Source organism: Carassius auratus, chromosome 37, assembly GCF_003368295.1.
Source record: "Carassius auratus strain Wakin chromosome 37, ASM336829v1, whole genome shotgun sequence".
NCBI lineage: Eukaryota > Metazoa > Chordata > Actinopteri > Cypriniformes > Cyprinidae > Carassius > Carassius auratus.
Window position 1 is genome coordinate 17,886,236 of NC_039279.1, and position 15,871 is coordinate 17,902,106.

At 34.8% G+C, this 15,871-nt stretch overlaps 1 protein-coding gene across 1 annotated transcript in view; it reads right to left on the reverse strand.

Annotated features, from left to right (window-relative positions):
• Positions 1-15,021, reverse strand: part of frmpd2 (FERM and PDZ domain containing 2) — a 22,043-nt gene extending 7,022 nt beyond the window's left edge. The window contains exons 1-20 of the mRNA XM_026223237.1: positions 14,848-15,021; positions 13,126-13,247; positions 12,874-13,037; positions 12,652-12,717; positions 11,635-11,808; positions 10,019-10,088; positions 9,859-9,928; positions 9,561-9,699; positions 9,401-9,472; positions 9,137-9,311; positions 8,207-8,342; positions 7,989-8,127; positions 7,017-7,169; positions 5,445-5,630; positions 2,640-2,799; positions 2,410-2,566; positions 1,403-1,488; positions 1,245-1,322; positions 1,061-1,168; positions 860-976 (exon numbers count right to left, since the gene is read on the reverse strand). Of these exons, the coding sequence (XP_026079022.1) occupies positions 860-976; positions 1,061-1,168; positions 1,245-1,322; positions 1,403-1,488; positions 2,410-2,566; positions 2,640-2,799; positions 5,445-5,630; positions 7,017-7,169; positions 7,989-8,127; positions 8,207-8,342; positions 9,137-9,311; positions 9,401-9,472; positions 9,561-9,699; positions 9,859-9,928; positions 10,019-10,088; positions 11,635-11,808; positions 12,652-12,717; positions 12,874-13,037; positions 13,126-13,246 (2,371 nt within the window). The 5' untranslated portion in view covers position 13,247; positions 14,848-15,021. The remainder of the gene's footprint in view (positions 1-859; positions 977-1,060; positions 1,169-1,244; positions 1,323-1,402; positions 1,489-2,409; positions 2,567-2,639; positions 2,800-5,444; positions 5,631-7,016; positions 7,170-7,988; positions 8,128-8,206; positions 8,343-9,136; positions 9,312-9,400; positions 9,473-9,560; positions 9,700-9,858; positions 9,929-10,018; positions 10,089-11,634; positions 11,809-12,651; positions 12,718-12,873; positions 13,038-13,125; positions 13,248-14,847) is intronic.
• Positions 15,022-15,871: the final 850 nt, after the last annotated feature.

Genomic DNA, 15,871 nt, shown 5'->3' on the forward strand with positions numbered 1-15,871 from the left:
TTTCACAGCTTCATTTATATGAGAAGTCAACTTATACATTTGTGTTTATTCAGTTTGTTGCTTGAACAAATGGATTAATGCAAACTGTTCATTTTTGGTGTTGTTGTTGAGCCCAATGTTATGTATATTTAAGATACTATAATATTTTTGTTTAATATTTTAAAAACATTATTTTTGCATTTTCCACTTGCATTTTAATTTTAGTTAACGTTTTAGTAATTTCATTGTGTGTCTTTGTCAATTAATTAGTTTTAAATATGTCTATATAGTAATTTTTTTTATGTATACTATGGGGCCATTGAATGCGTGAATCTGATTGGTTGACAAACATTCTAATGTTTTAATATTTTCAGGGAAATGCACTGAGAATTCGTAATCCAGCTGCACATCCAGAAAAATTAAGTCCTATACTTTATTATATTTGTATGATAATTTGCAAATCGCCTTTCCTCTTCCGCAGAAGTCAAAGGGGCGGGGTCAGCAGAGCTCATTAGCATTTAAAGAGACATGCACCAAAATGAGTCATTGTGAACAGAGCTGTTTTGGACAAGGTAAAAATGTGTTTTACAAGACCACAGAGAAATTTTAACCAAAGCATGTTGCAGACATTTCACGAAAGACCCTAAAGAACCATACCAATTTGTGAAAAAACTATGCATCTGATATCCCCTATACCAAAATGCCTGGCATGCTTAAATACAGCGCTTTTAGTTGTTTTTGCTGATCTTTAGTTTTCATCATTGTCATGTAAACGTGCCCTTAGTTAACTATAATAACCCTGGTTAAGCCCAGAATATTTGTTTTTAGTGTGTGCTGATGCTATCTCACGTGCAGTGGAATACAAAAAGCACAATGGTACCTTTAGGCTGAGAGACGATGAGCTCCACCTGATTGGAGCTGCTCTGCATGATGTCAGCGGCCTCGCTGAAGGACACGCCCTCCAGACTGAGCTGATTCAGAGAGATGAGTCGACCACCTGACAGAAACACAGAGCTCGGCTTCACTCATGCTCTCACAGAGACTTCTGAGTGCACTTCATCTGATGATCGTGAGCATTCACCTGGTCTGATGCGTCCATCTCGGTCCGCTGGACCTCCAGGTACTATAGATGCGATGAAGATCCCGAGGTCCAGTTTCCCAGCATTGTCTTCTCCGACAATTACAATACCTAGAGCCAAAATGAATAAAGAGTGAATTAATATTCTGCATAGCAGTAAGGGACATTGAATCCAGAATCCATTTACCCAGGCCAACTTTGGGATCCTTTTTGAGGGAAACGCAGATTATTTCCCTCTCTGGAGATCGTACAGGTGTTGGAGTATCTATGAGAAAGGACATTGCATTGTGCTGTTTCCCAATTAAACCGTGTGAATAGGTTCATATCATGAGCTGATTGTCATACCTCTTAAAGGTGAAGACATTAAAGGGACTTCATAGCAACGCTTTGGAGAGCTACAAGAGCTTCTCTGAAACGCTGGACTTTGAGATCTAGAAGTGAAACAAACAGACATTACGCGTGAATTATTTCAAATTGTAACTAATAGATATCACACTTGCCCCAGCTGAATAATCACATTACTTGTTTTCTGAAATGTTATGTCTGAAAATATACAAACATGGCTTTATCTAACTGACACATGTGCTGTGATGAAGATCCTTTATCTGTGTTCTTTGTCAAAAATGAATAACCTTTAAAAAAAATATGTGATATTATGAACAAAACATGTATTCAATCTTTTTCTCAACTTTTTTTTTTTCTTTTAGTTAGGACAGGGTTTGTATTTCTTTTTAAAATCCACCCATCCATCCATGCATCATCCATTCATCCATTCATCCATCATCCATTCATCCATCCATCATCCATCATCCATCATCCATCCATCATCCATCATCCATCCATTCATCCATCCATCATCCATCATCCATCATCCATCCATCCATCCATCCATCTTCCATCCATCCATCATCCATCATCAATCCATCATCCATCATCCATCCATCATCCATCCATCCATCCATCTATCATCCATTCATCATCCATCCATCATCCATCATCCATCATCAATCCATCAATCCATCATCCGTCCATCCATCCATCATCCATCATCAATCCATCCATCATCCATTCATCCATTCATCCATTCATCCATCATCCATCCATCAATCCACCCATCCATCCATCCATCATCCATCATCCATCATCCATCCATCCATCATCCATCCATCCATCCATCCATCCATCCATCAATCCATCATCCATCCATGTTTTTTTTATGTTTTCTTTCCACTAGTCTAAAATAAGTCATGTTATGGAAGCTAAATAGCTTGAAATCTCTCTTCGCATGAAACAGAAAAAGCGTCCAGACAGAGGTGATGGTTACACATGTGATCTGTGCCGTTTGTCCTCACCCTCTGCGGTCCAGTAAGTCTCTTTGTTGCTTGATCTTTGCTTCGATGCGGGAAGCGACGTCCTCACAGAACCTGCTCATGGAGGTGTCGAGGCGTTCTCCGTTGAGCTGGTTGTTCTGAGTCCTGCAGGCGGCTGAATACTGCACCATACTGTCCTCTGCAGACACATGCACACGGCTGCTGACTGCTCAATACAGGGAAGCCCATGAGACTGAGGGAACATGACTGACCTGAAGCGAGGCTGTGTGTGAGCCGGCGCGAGCTCATCTCTTTGTGAAACTTGTGCTGTGCAGAGCAGAGGTCACACAGGTATTTGGCCACTTTTGACTTTTCGGTCAGAAAGATGTTCTTCTTTTTACTGGTGCTGCTCTCAATGATGAACTTACGTCGCTGTGTTGAGAAGAACAAAGTAAGAAAGATTATCCATCCATCCATCCATCTAACATCCATCCATCCATCCATCTAACATCCATCCATCCATCCATCCATCCATCTAACCATCTATCCATCCATCCATCTAACATCCATCCATCCATCCATCCATCTAACCATCCATCCATCTAACATCCATCCATTCATCCATCCATCTAACCATCCATCCATCCATCTAACATCCATCCATCCATCCATCCATCTAACCATCCATCCATCTAACATCCATCCATTCATCCATCCATCTAACCATCCATCCATCCATCCATCTAACATCCATCCATTCATCCATCCATCTAATATCCATCCATCCATCCATCTAACCATCCATCCATCTAACATCCATCCATCCATCTAACATCCATCCATCCATCCATCCATCTAACATCCATCCATCCATCCATCTAACATCCATCCATCCATCTAACATCCATCCATCCATCCATCCATCTAACATCCATCCATCCATCTAACATCCATCCATCTAACCATCCATCCGTCCATCCATCCATCCATCTAACATCCATCCATCCATCCATCTAACATCCATCCATCTAACCATCCATCTAACATCCATCCATCCATCTAACATCCATCCATCCATCCATCTAACATCCATCCATCCATCCATCCATCCATCTAACATCCATCCATCTAACCATCCATCCATCCATCCATCTAACATCCATCCATCCATCCATCTAACATCCATCCATCCATCTAACATCCATCCATTCATCCATCCATCTTACCATCCATCCATCCATCCATCTAACATCCATCCATCCATCAATCTAACATCCATCCATCCATCTAACCATCCATCCATCCATCTAACATCCATCCATCCATCCATCTAACATCCATCCATCCATCCATCAAACCATCCATCCATTCATCCATCCATCTAACATCCATCCATCTAACCATCCATCCATCCATCCATCCATCCATCCATCTAACATCCATCCATCCATCTAACCATCCATCCATCTAACATCCATCCATCCATCCATCTAACCATCCATCCATCTAACATCCATCCATCCATCCATCCATTCATCTAACATCCATCCATCCATCCATCCATCTAACATCCATCCATCCATCCATCTAACATCCATCCATCCATCCATCCATCCATCTAACCATCCATCCATCCATCCATCTAACATCCATCCATCCATCCATCCATCTAACATCCATCCATCCATCCATCTAACATCCATCCATCCATCCATCTAACATCCATCCATCCATCCATCCATCCATCTAACCATCCATCCATCCATCCATCTAACATCCATCCATCCATCCATCCATCTAACATCCATCCATCTAACCATCCATCCATCCATCTAACATCCATCCATCTAACATCCATCCATCTAACCATCCATCCATCCATCTAACATCCATCCATCCATCCATCTAACATCCATCCATCTAACATCCATCCATCCATCCATCTAACATCCATCCATCTAACCATCCATCCATCCATCTAACATCCATCCATCCATCCATCTAACATCCATCCATCTAACATCCATCCATCCATCCATCTAACATCCATCCATCCATCCATCTAACCATCCATCCATCTAATATCCATCCATCCATCCATCCATCTAACATCCATCCATCTAACCATCCATCCATCCATCTAACATCCATCCATCCATCCATCCATCTAACATCCATCCATCCATCCATCTAACATCCATCCATCCATCCATCCATCTAACATCCATCCATCCATCCATCTAACATCCATCCATCCATCCATCTAACCATCCATCCATCTAACATCCATCCATCTAACATCCATCCATCTAACATCCATCCATCCATCCATCTAACCATCCATCCATCTAATATCCATCCATCCATCCATCTAACATCCATCCATCTAACATCCATCCATCCATCCATCTAACATCCATCCATCCATCCATCCATCCATCTAACATCCATCCATCCATCCATCCATCTAACATCCATCCATCCATCCATCCATCCATCTAACAATCATCCATTCCATCCATCTAACATCCATCCATCCATCCATCTAACATCCATCCATCCATCTAACCATCCATCCATCCATCCATCCATCTAACATCCATCCATCCATCCATCCATGATCCATCCATCTAACATCCATCCATCCATCCATCTAACCATCCATCCATCTAACATCCATCCATCCATCCATCTAACATCCATCCATCCATCCATCCATCTAACATCCATCCATCCATCCATCTAACATCCATCCATCCATACATCCATCCATCCATCCATCCATCCATCTAACCATCCATCTATATATTTATTACAGTCTTAAATTTAAGGCTTTAAAGTCCTCAAAGAAGGAAACATTTTCCTCATAGAAGACTTATTACATTTGGACAAAAATGATTATGATGTAATCCTACTGTTTATATTGTATACTATATGTTATTCAAGGGAAAATCTGAGAATGGTTAACTCACAGTGCGCACATTAATCTTGGACAGGAGGAAGTGTTTTGAATATTCTTGCTGTCGTATCGTAACAAAAACAGTTTTTCTGAATAACTACGGTGTTTGTCGACTCACCGCTGAGGTGATGTTGGTCATCTCTCTCCAGTGGAATCTAAGGCTTGCGGTTCGGGAGTTATTAATAACTTCATACACAACGACTCCTTTGGCACAGACTCCCAGCAGCAGCTCTCCGAACACGGGCTTCTTCTCTCGGGCCGCGCGGTGGAGCAGCACGCCGTACTCCGGAAGCTGCTGGACGCTCTGTGGAGGAAGTCATCGGGACACCCACCAGACATCAGCGCTTCCAGAAAAACTGTTCACTACAAATATCTGGCTGGCAGCCCGTGCAGTCTTTATGGGCTTTGAATAAATGCAATATTGCCAGATGAAAAGCATTTTGTCACATGAGGCTCGAATAAATGCAGCTGTCACATTTTCCATTCTTCTCATTCTCTGTTTTAACTAAGAAATGTGGCCCTAAAAAGGATTTGGACACTGAAGTCACACTGAAAAATGTTTGAAATTCATTGCATTGAGCTGTTATTGAATTATTATTTGAAATAGAGGATGTAAGCATATTTAATTTCAGTTACATATCTTATTTTAATTTAGTTTAATTTGACATACTAAAATAATTCAAACTAAAACCGAAATATGTAGAAAATAAGGTATCTATATAAATTTATACAAACATATTTATTTTCTATATATTTCAGTTTCAGTTTTAGTTATTTTAATATATGTTTAGTTTTAATAAGTTAAACTAATTAAACTAAACTAAACTAGCTTTTATAATTTTTTAAAGTACAATTTATTTTTCCTTTTTTTCCATTTTATTTTTATATTTTAGATTAACATTTTATAGCTTTATTTAAAATGTTAATAATTGAATATTTTTGTTATATATATATATATATATATATATATATATATATATATATATATATATATATATATATATATATATATATACAAACAAAATTATTAAATGATTAAAAGTCCATTTCAAATAAAAAAATTAAAAGGATTAAAGTAAAAATAAAAAATAAACTTCAAAAAAATATAGAAAAGCTATTTCTCACCTAGGAAAATTGTCATAACATTCATCTCATGAGGTTTTCGTGTCAAATGTCTAATTATGAAAAAGTGTGTTTTCGTTAACCTTAAACTCTATAAAATGATTAATAGAAATATTATTTTTGTATGAATTATGTCCTCTTTTTACTGTAGCTGTCAGATAAAGAAGTGAACAGAATAAAACCACATTGATAAACACATTTAAAGGTTGAACTGTATTCTCAATATGATTTTTTTTTTATGTCATGTTTTCAAATTAGTATCATGTTTAATATTTCTCCATGTTACCTCTTTCAGTTTTATTCTTTCATATACAGTATATTTTCAAGTTTTAACTTGAAAAGACTAATAGGCTGTTTTATGGCTGGTTCCATTGTGACAACTTACCCCATATTATGTGACAACATGCCCCTTTGTAAAAATGAGTATTCTTAGGGTTAAATGTTGAATAGAGTAAAATGTGTGACAACTAACCCCAAACAGACTTCATATAAAAGAGTAAAATGAAACGATGATGGCCTTTAATCACATACTGTGTGTGCTGTCAGTAAGAACAGAAGTGAATGTAACCTTGAGGAACTCAAGCTCCGCCTCCTCTGGGCTCATGTTTGCGTTGTTGGCGTGTAACCGGAGCAGCTCTTCTTTCAGGCAAGGCATTGCCATTTTCTGCAAAACCCTCTTGGAGACGTAATGCTCCGGCTGATAGTAGTTCTTCCCCCAGACCTGCAGGAGACACAGAAAACCCAAGGATACACTCACACACATTACATCAGATTAGTTCACTGCATAACCATCTAGCATCTGTTTAATAGAAATGTGACCTGATACGCTCTCAATGCTTCCGGAAGACGTGATATTATTTATTTTTGTCTTCTGTGGCACCATTTAGAGACGTGACATCACTGCACAGATATAGAGACTAAAGCACACAAGTATTTATGACTGTAACACTGAAAATATTTTTGGAGCACGATTAATATTGTTAACTAAAATCTGAAAAAAAAAACAATAAAAATGAAATAAAATACTTTGACATAATAAGAATGAAAAAAAAAACATTTAACAAACATTCTCATTATCTGAAAAAAAAAAACATATAATTCTTTTTAAAAATGTAATCATTGCCCAGCAATAATATATATATATATACCACATTATTGAATATTTTCATAAAATATTAAAGTATTATAAAATAGTCAAAATATTATATAATATATTAATATAACTTAAAAAAATTTAAAATTATTTTGATGGAATAGAATAACTTAAACTAAATTGATTAAAACTTACAACCAAAACAAATAAAAACTATATAGATATTTAAAAAGCAAAAAATATAATTAAAATAAATAATTAAAATAATTAAAAATAATAATTTAATTTAATTTAATTTAATTTAATTTAATTTAATTTAATTTAATTTAATTTAATTTAATTTAATTTAGCAGACATGTTAATCCAAAGTGAATTCCAGTGCATTCAGGCTATAATAAAATCATTTTCACTATAGTGATATATCTCAGTGATCCTGATGTAGAGTACCTCGGGTACACTGTCCCCAAACTCTGCTTGAAGAGCCAAGGCACCAAGAAACAAGCAGGTCTCCTCGTTACAGGACAGACGATCGTCCAGAACGTCCCGTCTCAGCTGGAGATAGTACTGATGACGGGTCAGCTTGTGTCTGTGGCCATGAAGGGCAATGTTAGACAACAGAGACAGATCCAAACACACCATTAAAGGAAGGAAAGAAGGAGACTTACAGAAGAACAGAAACGTCAGTCACAAAATATCTGATGCGGAAATAAAGCACAAATGTGGCAGAGGGCCCTTTCTTCCAGGCGCCAGGGGCAACTTTGGATATTTTGGAGTCATTGTCAATAAAGAAAAATTCATTATCTGAAAAAGAGAAAGAAAATATTATGAATTCTTTCACACATCATTCACACTGACCTAATTAGTCATCAATATAACAATTGGAAATACAAAACATTATATATTAAATGATATATTCTAGATTTCTATTTTTATTTTACAAATATTCTTTATTTAATAAAATATGTATTTATTATATTCAAAATACCACACCAGCTTGATTATAGTTAACTGAAATTAAAAGTAAAAGGATCACAATTTTATCACTTTAAATAAATGTTAAATGAAAAAAAAATAATAATAATTAAAAAAAAAAAAAATAATATATATATATATATATATATATATATATATATATATATATATATATATATATATATATATATATAAACCAACATCAATATAGAAATTAGAAATATTTAAAATATATATTATAATAAATTGTATATTATATTTATATGTTTTAAATATTTATATTATATTATTTTATTTATATTTTTCAGAATGCCAAACCAGGGTCGTTATAATAACAAAAATTTAAATTAAAACAAAATCACAATTTTGTTTCTTGAAATAAAAATAAATTAAAAATGATGCAAATTGACATTAACTGAAATAAAATATAAAAAATCTAGTCTGAATCGATGTACTACGATAACTAAAAATGAAATATAAACGAATAAAATCTTATATAAAACATGAAATATATTTAAAAGAAATGGCAAAAAAACACAACACAATTAGTGAAAGTAAAACAAAAAACGAATTCAGTAATAAAGACTATAATGTTATTAAAATATGTCTATTAGGTGTTTTACCATCACTATATGCAAGGCCGAAGTAAAAGTGCTCCACGAGGTTGGCGTGAGCGGCGATCATATCGAAGACGTCGCCTCCTCGGGACTTGACATCACACTTGAGCAGAATGTTCTGTCCGTTTGGCATCATCACCCTCAAGTCCCTTTGGTTTGATCGTGACCTGCCTTTGTTTGACTGTTTAGAAAGAGAGAAGGAAGGACAGAGGAAATGAGTGCAGACTCTTCTCAGTACTGTAACAGATACAGTAGCGCTATTAAACCGACCACAATAGAGTTAGGCAGCTCTAAATCCACCAGAGGCTCCTCCAGCATTTGGATGAACTCTGGGCCCGTGTCCTGAGGACCGACACAGACGAGAATTACTCCGTGATCCTGACTGGAACGCTTTATAAATGTAATAATGAGGGCACATTCAGTTCCTAACCTTTATTTTCCGTTCATTAAGGCTGAATGAAGAGCCAAGCAGCTGATCTGCCCTTGAGTTGAAGTGACGGCGTCTGTCCAGAACAGGACTTTGGCTCAGCCATGCCATGTTTCTGCTCTTTTGGTGTGAGCTATGACTTCTAGAAGATGAAGAGCAGTGGGTTTGGATCTTAACTCTATAAAGCACATCTCTGAATGATCAACACAATCTACTCCACGTCTTCTGTCTTTGCCTGATTGATAGTTTGACTCTTTAAGCAAGTTGAAGCTCTTTTACTCTAATTCTTGTTTGTGCTGACCTGCTGAAGTCTGCTGGTGACCGTGTGCGGTTGTCTTTCAGCGGCCAGAAAGAGTTCTGACAGGAAGCACCTGATGCAGAACAAGAGCGTTAAAATACTTACTTTAAGAGTAATGTGAGGTCATTCGTAAAAACTCAGTAGATCATGAAACAGACAGTACCTCGCAGTCTTTCTCTGAGCCTCTGGCTTCGGTCTGTAAGATGAGATGAATCATCGGGGTTTCTTTCAGCCTAGAAATCAAAAGCAATACTTTGGTGTTTTTAAAGAGAACATTCAGATGCAGTCCGTGTTCCTTGATGGTCGTGTAAAACAACACCCTTTTTACCTTGTCAAGATATATATGTATATATATATAGTACAGACCAAAAGTTTGGAAACATTACTATTTTTAATGTTTTTGAAAGAAGTTTCTTCTGCTCATCAAGCCTGCATTTATTTGATCAAAAATACAGAAAAAACAGTAATATTGTGATATATTAGTACAATTTAAAAGAATTGTTTTTAAATTTATTATACTTTAAATTATCATTTATTTCAGTGATGCAAAGCTGAATTTTTAGGATCATTATCACATGATCCTTTAGAAATCATTCTAATATAATGATTCATTATCAAAGTAAATGAAAAATTTTTTTTCAGAACATCTGATACTTTTTTTTAGGATACTTTGATGAATAAAAAGTAAAAAAAAGAAAAAAAAAAGAAGAAGCTATGTTTTTAAAATATAAATATTATGTAATAACAATATACACTACTGGTCAGTAATTTTTTTCTTCTTTTTTTAAAATGAAATCAATACTTTTATTCAGCAAGGATGTGTTAAATTTATAAAAAGTGATAGTAAAGAATATATATTATTAGAATTTTATTTTGAATAAATGCAGTTCTTTTTACCCTTTTATTGATCAAATATATTCGACAGCCGAACTGTTTCCAACACTCATAATAAATCAGAATATGAGAATGATTTCTAAATGATCATGTGATCGACTGATGTTACATGTGACACTGAAGCTGGAGGAATGATGCTGAAAATTCAGCTTTGCATCACAGAAATTAATTATTTTTTTAAAGTATATTCAAATAGAAAACTATTATTTTAAGCTGTAATAATATTTAACAATATTACTGTTATTTTCTGTATTTTTGATCAAATAAATGCAGGCTTGATGAGCAGAAGAAACTTCTTTCACAAACATTAAAATAGTAATGTTTCCAAACTTTTGGTCTGTACTGTGTATATATATATAAGACTGACATTTACATTAACTTAAATACAATTTTAAACATCTACTTTTACTTTATTATTTGTTTAACTTTATAATTCTATTTTATTGTTTAGATTATACAAAATAGACATTTATGATCATTTAAAATTAATTGAATTAAATTATAAACAAACAAACTTATTAGTTAATTCATTTTCATTTTCATTTGAAAAATCTATACTAAGAAAATTTCGTTCACTTTATTTTTCGATATATATATATTAATGTATTTATAAAAAAACTATTATTATCTAAATATATACACCCAAAAATCTTTAAAAACAGCTTTTCTTTTACTTTTTTTTGAAGTTTACTGGCAATTTCTGACTGAAAACTGTTTCAAAATAAATCCTGCACCAGTTTGTTTTCAGAGTAGCTCACTATTACCAACACTCGCATATGTCTTTTAGTGAACTCACAGTGAGAGACTGTCATATTAGCGTCAGTGTTAGCCCCAAATCTGTTTAGTTTTAGTTTAGTTTTAAACCACAGTGGTAAAGTGAGTTACCTGCAGAACCTCCTCTGCCATCTGTCTGATGGGCTTCTGTGGCCGGGGCAGGACGGCGCTCGTATGGTGTTGTTGACACGTCTCCATCACCGTCAGCAGGTTCATGCGTCTGTGAGCCACATCCTCACACATGCTCAGTAAAACACTGTTCAGACTGTCACTGAGCCGGACCGGCTGCAGGAGAACAGGTGAGTTCACACCAACTCTAACTCTATTAACTGACAAGAGTTCATGCTGATTTCATTTGTTTTGTTCCTTTTGGGAGATTCTTGACATCAACCAATGAGGAACAAAAAGAGTTCAGGTTGACTCAATTCTTCTGACCAATAAGCATATATATTTTTTTTTTATTAAATGAATGTTCTATAGTTATATATTTAATATTTCGTGTTTTGTGTAGATTTCTAAGAAATATTCATCTTCAAGCTTATTATAGTTAACTAAAACTAAAACAAAAACACATAAAACTATTTTTTATTTAAAATAAAATAAACATTAGCTACCTAAAATAAAATAAAATACAAAAATAAATTTTTTTTCAGCTAGTAGCCAAAACTACATTTCTAATTTTCACTTAAAATTATGTACTGTTTAACTACATTGAAAAAAGATTTTTTTTTTTCATAATAATAAAAACATAAAATGACTAAAAATAAAATGAATGGAAAATGGAGGAAAATAAAGGAAAATATAAACACTGTTTCAAAATTAAATCCAAATTGTGCATTTTTATGCAAATTTATGTAATTTCACGAAACATAATACAAAGATTGGGAGAAAAAATATTTTCAATTTATATTTGCAATCCAATGATCAAATAAATTATTTCCGTAGTTATTTTTATTATTATTAATATAGATATATATTTAGACATCATCAAATACTTAATTCTGGCTGAATTGTATATTGTACCACAAAAAAAAGTGCTCTATATTTAAATATTTTTTATGGCAGTCCCATGGCAAAGATGTGTTTTATTTTTATTTTTTGAAGAAAATTAATTGAAAAGGAGCTCACCTGATTTTGTGGAAGGTGATAATCGACTGTCCAATAGAGAGTCATGCCTAGTGAGTAAACCACCATCTAAAATCAGAGCAAATAAATGCTACACTTTGTCTTGATTTGTCATAAACCACGCTTGGAAAGCTCATCATCTGAAGACACTCACCGCTGCTTCTCTTAAACTTCAGCAGGAAGGTCAGACTGAAAACTACCTACAATACTTTGAGGTCAGCTCACCTTCTCCGTGGCCTGTCTTCTGGTGGAAGAGCTGCTCTGTGACATCTCCGGGGAAGCGAATGAGCTCATGTCCTCAGATCGGCCGCAGGTTTTGAAGGCAACACAGCCGACGGCAGAAAGGAGCATGGAGCCGGGACTGATGACACAGCACATGTTTCCAGGATCTGGATGAAGGGTGGGAGATGAAATGGTGACAGATTGTGTTGTCAATCAAGGATGAGAGCATGAAAAAGATTTGAGAGATCTCTCTACCTTTAGTGGAGATGGAGATTAGGGTTTCTGCAGCAGCGAGGAGGAGAGCCCAGACCTCGTCCTCCTCCAGAGGAGCTCCCCGTGACTCCAGCACCTCCGCCAGTGTCACAAATGTGCTCATTCTGTCAGACACAAGTTACACACGTCACACAGCTGCATGAAAAATGACGTGAGCCCTTGGACTTCATAGCTTCACCGAAAAATACGAATTTACTGAAAATGTACGAGGGCCATCCAAGATGTAGATGAGTTTGTATATTCATCAGATTTGGAGAAATGTAGCATTGCATCAATGTGTTATCAACGGATGCTCTGCAGTGAATGGGTGCCGTCAGAATGAGAGTCCAAACAGCTGATAAAAACATCACAATAATCCACAACACTCCAGTCCATCAGTTACCATCTTATGAAGCCAAAAGCTGTTTGTTATAATATCTGCTTGATCTGTGCAGATTTCTCTCCTGATTCAGACCAGAACACTTTTTCACTGGAGAAAGCAATATGATTGTGGACTTGTATATCGTCTTAAGTAAGTTAAAAACGTCTAGATGTTAACTGATGAGTGCTGTGGATTATTGTGATGTTTTTATCAGCTGTTTGGACTCTCATTCTGACGGCACCCATTCACTGCAGAGCATCCATTGATGAGACACTGATGCAATGCTACATTTATCCAATTCTGATGAAGACACAAACTCATCCTAATCTTATATGACATGAGGTTGGACACAATTTAAGCTAATTTTGATTTTTTTTTTTTTGTTATTAGCCTAGGAACTCACCATTTTTCTCGTCCCTGAACTGTAAACGTTACACTGTTTGTTCACATATTATTGTGTTTTACTTGTTTAAGCAGACTTTATGTGTATTGTTGTGTCTGAGTAGAGTATCAAATCCAATTTTATGCCCATTTTATGCAGAAATGGCTGAGTAGCTGACACAAAATAATAGATTTTAAAGAATTGCCTAAAACAAAATGTATGCACAAAAAAAGAAAAAAAGAAAAAAAAATGTAGACAATTTTTTTCTTAGTATCTTCTTTTGTGTCCCACAGACACAGTCTTACATGTTTGGAACGAAATGAAGGTGAATAAATGAATGCATTTGCGTAGATTGGCAAGCTATAATTAGCTAAAGCACAGTCTCCAGCACACCTCTTTAAGTAATTACCTCTTTAATTACTTGTTAAATGGGGGAACTACATTGCATAGGACGCAAGAGCCTAACTAACAGAACTAATCACTGAACATTTTCTGTTCTTCCTGGTCACTGAACTGCAATGCTGTAATGCTGCATTTTTCATTTTATTCTACTATATAAATTCAAAAGTGATTTGAAAATATTTATATTTGCATTTATGCAGCAACATGTCTACAGTGGATTATAATAGTGGATTATCATGACTTTTGCCCCTCACGACAGTCACTTTCTTTGAATCACTGGTCTTTCTATTACTACAAAACATTTATATGTTGAAAAGGGTCATGTGCAATACTATTTTTTATTGCAGATAATATTATAATCACCATGTCTGAATAAGCAAATCATTGTAAACTTTATTACTGCACCTGTTATAAACGGCATATCTGGACCTATGCAGGTTTAAAAATGTTGGCTAGAGGAATATAACTAATTTGTTACTAAGATTCTAAACGTCTTATATATTGAAGAATAATGCTTCCCACATCTCTGTGTTCTAAGACAGTGACTATGTAAAGTTACCTTTCTACATTCGATATACGCAGAGTTGTCCCCCGGATGTCTTCAGCTCAGCATAAATCCCCTCAAGCATCTTGCTCTGTGCCTCTCTCTCACATATAAATACACTTTCTTTATAGTTATCAACATCACCGGCTACACCGTTATTATCCGGGAATATCCTCCATTGAAACACAGTCTCTTCTGCGTTTTGGCTTAATTAGTCCTGTTTATAGAGTCCAGTCATAAGACCTCAATTGGATTAGAGGAAAGGTTTGACAGGTCAGTGGGCGACCAATCAGTGTCCAAACTCCCAACAGGCCTCCACTAATCTGACTGTGGAGTGTGACACTGTCACTGCTGTCCAGTACAGTATATTCTGATGATTTAGATCTGTTATATGTTTTCATTAGGTCAAATGAATGACTCAATTATTGTAATCTGCATTTACTTACTCAAGAAATAATAATGTTTCTCTTTTATGATATAGCAGAAACAAAGAAAAGTTCATGCATCATCATATGGCATCATCATACTTAACATGAGTTGTTGATTAGATGCACAATTTTAAACACATAACAATAAGTATTTGAATCCAAGTTTGAGATATTAAAAAGCATACACCCAAAATAAGTATAATTGTCATTTTAATCAATTTGTGTCCATACCCATATTTAAATTTGAACTTATGCTTATAATTTTTGTAACACATGTGAATAAATTCTATAAGGCCTTGCTGATACATAAAGCTGAATGTGTTATATAAAGTAGTATAAAAATAATATAAAATGTGTGTTTCAGTGTGTGTGTGTGTGTGTGTGATTATATATATATATATATATATATATATATATATATATATATATATATATATATATATATATATATATATATATATATATGTATATATGTTTTTTTGTGTGATTTTTTTACAATATTTTTTTCCTTTATACAACATGTTCACCAATTATAGCTATATATATATATATATATATATATATATATATATATATATATATATATATATATATATATATATATATATATA